Source organism: Papaver somniferum, unplaced genomic scaffold (assembly GCF_003573695.1).
Source record: "Papaver somniferum cultivar HN1 unplaced genomic scaffold, ASM357369v1 unplaced-scaffold_128, whole genome shotgun sequence".
NCBI classification, from domain to species: Eukaryota; Viridiplantae; Streptophyta; class Magnoliopsida; order Ranunculales; family Papaveraceae; genus Papaver; species Papaver somniferum.
The window spans coordinates 13837318-13845792 of NW_020621936.1; the positions used below are offsets into that span (position 1 = coordinate 13837318).

At 38.2% G+C, this 8475-nt stretch overlaps 1 protein-coding gene across 4 annotated transcripts; it reads left to right on the forward strand.

Annotated features, from left to right (window-relative positions):
* The first annotated feature begins 638 nt into the window (after positions 1 to 638).
* Positions 639 to 8271, forward strand: LOC113331951 (protein STICHEL-like). Of its 4 annotated transcripts, none has more exons than XM_026578587.1 (8): positions 639 to 998; positions 2791 to 5017; positions 5102 to 5321; positions 5639 to 6181; positions 6400 to 6714; positions 6792 to 7185; positions 7808 to 7886; positions 8010 to 8271. In XM_026578587.1, exons 2-8 carry the CDS (start codon positions 3011 to 3013, stop codon positions 8112 to 8114), a joined length of 3663 nt encoding a protein of 1220 aa, XP_026434372.1. In that variant the 5' UTR covers positions 639 to 998; positions 2791 to 3010; the 3' UTR covers positions 8115 to 8271. The 4 variants fall into 4 exon arrangements, with proteins under 4 accessions (XP_026434372.1, XP_026434374.1, XP_026434375.1 ...); XM_026578589.1 differs by having other exon boundaries at positions 6801 to 7185; XM_026578590.1 differs by having other exon boundaries at positions 643 to 998; positions 6828 to 7185.
* The last annotated feature ends 204 nt before the right edge of the window (positions 8272 to 8475 follow it).

Here is an 8475-nt window from a genome sequence, read left to right on the forward strand (position 1 = left end):
GAACCAGTTACGGAAAGGAGAATTTTTGAGAAAAGAGTCCATTCGAGACAATGTGGCTTTTGTCTCTGCTAGAAATACTATGTCTGGCTTGTAGTATTGGCACATGAAATTAAAATGGTCCTTGGTTAAGGAAGTTCCAATGCCTAGACATTCCAGGATAGCACTTTCATGTGCTTGAAGACACTGAGAAGAGAAGAAAAAGATGTCAAAAGAATTGAAAGAAATCCACAAAGCTAACTTTTGGACAGGTGCAGAAAACAAAAAAAGAATAAAAAGGAATTCAAACACAACTAGCAGCGGTGGAGAGATCAAGATGGGATAAGAAGGCTCCCAAGATATTAGAGATCTGTTTGAAATAAATCGGAAATGTAGAATTAACTATTGTATATTGTGTCCGACACTGTTTATTACAATCAAAATAATAACATACCTTCAAAATTAACATAGGATCAGAAGAAATCTAGAGGGAGTAATTTTACATCACAGAAAAATAACATCACAAGTACAATCTACCCATCTGGACATATGAACAATATATCCAGAAGTGAAAACTATGGTAAACCCCCTATCCAGAATAACGTGTAGATACCGTGACTGTCCAGGCAAAAACGGGACTCCCGGATGTCCAAATTAGAACTTTAAGCGTGCCCAAAATTGACGTCTGTTTGAATTATGAAAGACAGATAAGGGAGTACGGAAAGAAAATAAGTGGACTTGGGACAAAAAAAGAGAATCTCGGCGCGTTTGGAGGGAGTTTTTGATTTATTTTTTCTTCCCCTTCTTCTTACATCCAAAAAAATAAAAACCCTAGAAAAATTCATTCACCAAACTCACCATCAGTCCATAACTCCATTTAATTTGTAAAAAAATACAGATCTCAAACACTTTTTTTTTTCTTCTTTCTCTTTCTTCTCTACACCTTATAGATTGGATTAGATTTTTTGAAGAATCCAAAATCTTCAATTTCATTTCACTTTGAAGCTCACTCACTTCTCCAGGTATTCCTTTCTTGATCTGAAAATTTCAGATTTGGGTTTGATTTAATTCTGATTAAAATGCTTAAGGATCTGTAATTTCACTTAGATTAGCTCATGTCGAAGGTCAAATCTTGTTGCACCTTTGTTTTCTGTATCCCTGCTTCATGTTTCCTGATTAGAATGTACTAATCTTTAGATACAGTTTGCCATTAATAATTTGATGATGCCGTATTTGGGATATACTTATGTTTTATTTTGACTACCTTTTTCTTGTTTGAATTACTTACTCAGGTGTAGGCCCCTTTTCATTTCTACTGTCCTTGTATTATGTTATTAATTAGTGGAGACTGGAGAGTAGCAGTAATGACAGTACTAGTAATAACATTAACAACAATCTCAACTGTAGTCAATAATGAGATCAGTCATGATTTATGTTGTGATGATGTTGATAATTGAAGTACTGTTGATAATTTAGGAAAAGAAGACCCAGAAGGATAAATTGGGTATGAATAGGTAAAGTTATGATTATAGTTGTGTGCTCATTTGAGATTAAGGGTCAGTTTTGTAGAATGTTTCAGAAGAGTCGAGGAAGGAAGTTTGTTTGGAATCCGAGGAACAAGGCTTTAGAAGGCTTAATACTGACTATAAGTCGGTAAAGCTTTAAAGAAAAAGATGATAAAGACACAAGTGCTACAAATGAAATGATGGAGTTTGGAAAGGGATTTCTGTAATTGATTACTCATATTAACTTTAGGGACTATAACAGTAAGACACAGGGTGAATAAATTGTTTGAGATTCATCAGGATTTAGGTTTTCTTTTAATGGAACTATTGAGTTCCTTGTCAAAAAAATATGATTGGATTTGTGCATGTGATATCAAAGCTACTTGAAAACACAAGATCGGACAATATGATACCATTTTTGCTCTGACAGTGTGGGATAGGATCATGTTGCTAACATGCAGATGTTATCATGCCAAATAAAAAGCATCCTTGTCACTGTATGCAAATGACTCAGCTCTTATGTAGTTATAGGTGAATTCGGGATACAATTTATCATTTATGCCTTGGGTCAATTCTGAATTAACATTTTGACCTGTGAACCCACACATAAACAAATCAAGACCTGATCATTTATGTTGATCTCCTCACTGATAGGGCTAGAGCTTCTACAGTTCCAAACATTGAACAATTCTGAATTATCATTTATTATCTATGTTCGAGATCATCTATCTCCTGTTCGTGTTAACATTGAGCTCCCGTATTTGCTAGGACTGAGAATTGTGGATTTCTAGCTTTTTTTCACGCAAGGTATGAAGGAAATCCAAAGTAACGTAAAGGCGTTTGATTAACTTATTAATTGACTAATTAAGCCTCAAAGTAAATCTTAGAGATCAATCAGGAGTTGGTAGGTCCAACCCGTGAATATACCCAAATACCGAAAAAGAAAAAGAAATCTCGCATTGCCGATGAAGCTTAGATTTGCTTACAACTCTGATGACTAAACTGTTTTGAACATTATCTCGACGCAGTGCAAGGAAAGGAATGTCCTAGGATTCAGACTATGCACTGTACCAACTTGAACTTTTGGTTTTACCACAAGATTTCTTGCCATGCCATTGTTTAAATATGTGTTTCTTGATTCACTTTAAATCAGTTGAGTTGTTGACACTGGGCACATCTGAAAATGGATTTTCCGCTTTCTTGTCATTGATAGCTGAAGTTTGATTCTCTTTTTACTTGATCCATATGTTCTTGAATTGCTTACCATGTAAGCCTGCATCTAATTGTTCACCGTTTGGTGGTATTGCAGAAAGAAGATCCAAAAGTTGTATATTGCATCGTCAGACATATTTGAAGTTTGAGGTTAATACAATTTCGGAAGTCGTTAGATAGTCCACAATGTGTAACCATGTTGTAAAGAAGTGAATATACATTTGGATGAAATGTTGAGCTCAAGGTAGAAAAGCTGTAAATTATCTTCATTACATTTGCATGGAATGCTGGGTCAGTGTTGGTAATTGCAAGAGAGAATGTCAGTCGCCCATGTTGATCCAAGAGAACTTCACTGGAAGAAGGAACTTACTGGTCTTCGAAAAGCTGCACAACATTTACGTGATCCAGAAACCACTTCTTCATTGAGGTCACCGTTGAATTCTAGACCAGTTACTGCTTCACCTAGTTGTAATTATGGACTACATGGAACCAGATCAAACCGTATGGGAGCACATCATGCTCTGGGGTTCACGGATCCAGAGACATGTTTGCCTACTAGAAGCGAAACAAATGAAAAAAAAGTATTCCTCTACAATTGGGGGACTCAATCGGGCAAATCAAGTGATTTAGGTGTAAAATTAGATGTGGAAAAATACGAAGTAGGGTCAGTAGAGGATAGCATCAAAGATAGCGTGGGAATTGCTCAAAAAGAAGATTATAGGAGTGACTTGTATACTGCTGAGCCAATGATGGCCTTCAAGGCCAGAGAGGCAAGCGTTGAGAAACCTGTGAGGAGAACAGGTAAGAAGTTAAAGAAGGGCTCTGTTATCTCAAAGTGTGGCACTCTTAGAAACCCAACGGCTTCAAACTTGCTAGATCTTCCATCAATCTCGTTGGGAGCAGTTACATCAGTTCAACAATCTAACAATGTGGATTACTGCAATTCCGAGGATTCACGGTCACGGGATGTAACACCAAAAACTGGGTACACTTCGAGATCAACATCATCAATGCCCACTAGGGGGGAGAACTGGTCCAGAACTTCCAAACTCTTGAAAAGCATCTGGAGAGATGATTCTTCTTATCCTTACACCCCAGCATCAACCAATTCGTACAAGTATAGAAATCAGAATCCCAGTAATGTTGGGTCTTGGGATGGAAATACAACTTCAGCGGATGGAGATGAAATAGATCACTTGAATTTGTCAAGCCGGCGAGGATGTGGAATTTCATGCTACCGGTCGAAAAGGAAGACAAAACATGGAAGATACGGTAGCTGTTACTCCCCCTCATTTTCTGATACTCTGAGAAGAAAAGGAAGTAGCATTCTGTGTGGAACCAGAACGTTGCAGAAGAAACGTCGATCATCAGTGTCTAACAAACGAAGACTTGTTATGCCATTGTTGACAAACAGCAGTGATGGAAGAGGAGGTTCATCTTTGGATAGTGGGCGAAGTGATGATGATGAGCTTTCGACAAACTTTGGGGAGCTCGATATGGAAGGTTTGAGCCGGTTGGATGGGAGAAGATGGTCCAGCTGTCGAAGCCAGGAAGGGCTAGAAATAGTACCCCTCTCGACAGGAGCTCAAGAAGGTACATCAGACCGTGTTAGGAGCTTGAGCCAAAAATATAGACCAAGGTTCTTTGATGAAATAATTGGGCAGAACATTGTGGTTCATTCACTGACTAATGCCATTTCAAGGGGAAGAATTGCTCCTGTTTATCTCTTCCAAGGTCCTCGGGGTACGGGAAAAACATCAGTGGCAAGGATATTCGCTGCTGCTTTAAGTTGTGACTCTACAGAAGAAAACAAGCCATGTGGTTTCTGTAAGGAATGCATTGATTTCATATCCGGTAAGACCATGGACTTGAGAGAAGTTGATGCCGCAAATGATAAAGGAATAGATAGAGTTAGGTACTTGCTAAAGAGCCTGTCTACGGCACCCACATCTTCTTTTTCCCGCTACCATGTATTTATCATCAATGACTGCCACATGCTACCCTCAAAAACATGGTCGTCTTTTATGAAGTTTCTTGAAGAGCCACTACCACGAGTTGTAATAATATTCATAACAACTGATATCGACAATCTGCCCCATACTGTATCATCTCGGTGCCAGAAATATCTTTTCAACAAAATCAAAGATTCAGATATTATTACCAGATTGAAGAAGGTTGCTGCTGATGAAAACTTAGAAATTGAATCGGATGCTCTTGATTTGATCGGTATGAGTGCAGAGGGTTCACTTCGAGATGGAGAAACAATGTTGGATCAATTAAGTTTACTGGGGAAGAGGATAACTGCATCCCTAGTAAATGAACTGGTAAGTTTGCATCCAACTCATCATCTTAATTTGTTAAGCTTTTCTGTATTATATTTTTAACATTCTATAACTTTCCTTCTACAGGTAGGGGTTGTTTCAGATGAAAAATTACTTGATCTTTTGGAGTTAGCCATGTCATCTGACACTGCAGAAACAGTGAAGAGAACCAGGGAATTGATGGATTCAGGGGTTGATCCAATGGCATTGACATCTCAACTAGCAGGTCTTATTATGGATATTATTGCCGGAACTTACCATCTGGTTAATTCAAAATGCAGCAGTTCATTTTTTGCTGGAAGAAGTTGTAAGTACTGCATGCTGTCTAATTATACTGTCTCTAGTAACGATAGGATTAAAAGCAATTACCTAATGGAACAGTAATTGTAGAGTTTTTTCATTTACTGTTTTAAAAGTCTTAGCAAAGATCCGTGGTCCTTTTATGGCCAGTAATCTTTATTTACCAAGGCCAAAATGCTTCTGATCCTGTTTTTTCACGATGCTTGTGTTCAAGATTATAATTCTGAATATATATATATATATATATATATATATATATATATCCTGATACTAGTATTCCTTATCCTTTTGAATCTTCTGGGAAACTGCGGTGGGATTCTGCAGTAACTGATGCAGAGTTGGAAAGACTAAAACAAGCTCTGAAGCTTCTTTCTGAAGCCGAGAGGCAGCTAAGGGTTTCAAGTGAACGGTCAACATGGTTTACTGCAGCTCTACTGCAACTAGGTTCTGTTACATCTTCCAATCCGACTAATTCTGGTAGCAGTAGGAAACAGAGCTCGAGGGCAACAGATGATGAGCCATCTGGATCTTCAAGAGAAGTATCTGCTCACAAGAAAAGATCTGATGCTCTACAAAGGCGGCGGAAGTCAACTTCAACAGCCTCATCTCGTGGCCCACTAGATGGAAATTTTGATTCCCATGGCGAACCACTGTTGATGGTTGATACTGTTCATTCCGCTACCAAATCTCAATCGGTGGAGGAAGGTGCATCAAATGCCACTCTAGCTGAAAATAGGGTCTGCCGGTACATACGCCCAGAAAAGTTGGACGAGATTTGGGAGATGTGCATCGACAGATGTCACTCAAATACACTAAGGCAGTTGCTACGTTCACATGCAAGGCTTGTCTCAATTGCTGAAGTTGAAGGTGAAACACTATCTTCCTTGCTAGAGCATATTTGCTTTAAATGTTCACCCATTTCTCTTTATTATCGTAATTTTAAGTGAAAACTAGATCTCGAAAAGCTTCTCAGGTGAAATTTATGCTGTGGTGTACAAACATCAATCTATAAAACCTTTTCTAGGTTGTTGTAGTATATGTGTGTGTCACAGAATTTCTGGAGTCTAACATGTTTGAAATTGTAGGTGCTCTGGTTGCCTTCATAGGATTCAAGGATGGGGATATCAAATCCAGAGCTGAAAGATTTCAACGTAGTATCACAAATTCAATTGAAATTGTTATGAAGCACAATGTAGAGGTTAGAATGGGACTGATGGTACAGCGAGAGGCTTCTATTGACAGGGCTGAATCTCCTGCAAGTTCATCTCAGAGGGAGATGGCAGCATCTGATACAGAGAGGGAACTACGACGTGATTCCAATAATTCACCAAGTGGTCGTTCAGAGTCGGAGCGAAATTATGAACAGGTCAGAGCACCCAAGGAAAGATATTACTCTGAAGGTAAGTTTACAGGTTCTCCGCAGCCACTTAATTTCTCGTTGATGTGTTCGATGGAGTGACTTCAGGCTTACCATTAGGTTTGACAGAATCTGTATCCGGGATGTGTGGCGCAGGAGAAAAAAATGAGGAAATTCCTCTGCAAAGAATACAAGCCATTATCGACGAGCAACGGTTAGAAAGCGCGTGGTTACAAACTGCAGAGAAGGGAACTCCAGGATCTTTGAGCAGGTTAAAAGCTGAAAGGAACCAAATTATGCCCCAGGATGGAGTTTATCGTCCAAATCAGATGGCTTCTATAATTTCGATGGAGCTGTCTTCTCAGAAATGGGAGAATGAGCTTACTCATGAACTTAAATCATTGAATGTTAATGGTGGGAGGGGCCACCATGACCAGAGTGGTAAAAGGGTCGAGAATTATTCCATGTCTCCAAGCTTGCTGCATAACAAAAGCATAGCAGGCAATGAAAATCAGTGAGTTCTTTCAGTAGGATTTTTCATGAGAATGGCTTTCATCTTTGCTATGTGTTTAACAAAACCAATCGTGTCACATATGGATTAAACTTTGCCCATGTTAGGAAATTTTTGGATCATTTCACACTGCACTACTAGTCTAGGATTTAGCCTTGTATTAACTCAGAGTTGAAGTCCTAACTAGCTGCAACTTGAGGTCCGTGTTTATATAATCAATATGCCTCTTTACATCTGCAAGATTAATGGTTGGCCTTAATTTTTTTTTTCTTCCTAATATGGATTGTTTATAAGCTTTTGCCCAATGTTAGGAAATCTTATGATCATTTCACACTGCGCTGCTGGTCTAGGATTTAGCCTTGTATTAAATCAGAGTTGAAGTCCTACTAGCTACAATTTAAGGTCCATGTTTATATAAGACGAATCAATATGGGATGATGCCCAGGAATTGTAATTTCTTCCATATGTTTGGTTAGCCTTGGTAATCTGTATTCATTTATGTACAAAAAAGACCGAACACGACCAAGTTTTTAGGTATCAATCAACCTAGTTCACCACGACCGTCATTTCCCCCCCTTTTTTTGTTACTACTATATTTATCACTCGTTTGCTTTATTTTCTACAGGGGATATGAATCAGGGACAGCTCCTACTTGTAATGGACTTCTTTGTTGGAAAAAGACTAAACCTTACAACAAAGGGAAGGTAAGCTTTTGAAGTGTATATAAGTTTTTTCTGATTTTGAAGTTTCAGTTGTTAGTACTTTTTTTTTCTTTCTTTCTTTTAAAAGATCAGCATTAGATGATCGTCCATCCTGAATTGTAACAGGTTAAACAAGGAACCCCTGTTCGATCACACAAAAGTAAGCAATTTTTGTTGTTTGGGAATTGCATGAAGCCTAAGAAGACTGAACGAAGTAGATTTAGTAAATGAAAAGCATGAATTCTGCTTCGAATATGCTCTGCTTGTTCCCCATGTATTAAAATTCTCCGGCTGTATCTTTCATAATTTAAGCATATGTAGTTGAAACAACAGAAAACGTATCTCTGACCATCTTATTTACAGTATTAAATTATTTATTCTTTCTTTATATATTGTCAGAATAAAAAGGTGACAATATCTTGTGTAACCTGTTATAAGGCGGCAGGTTTTATTAGAGGGCCGGAACCATGATAATAATGTCCCTCTAGTTGATTAGGGGCTGTAAATTGTCTAGATTACCTTTCAGCTTTAAATGGACTAATTTGCCCCTCCTTTATTAGTTAAAAAGACTGAGTTGTCCTCCATCATTTAA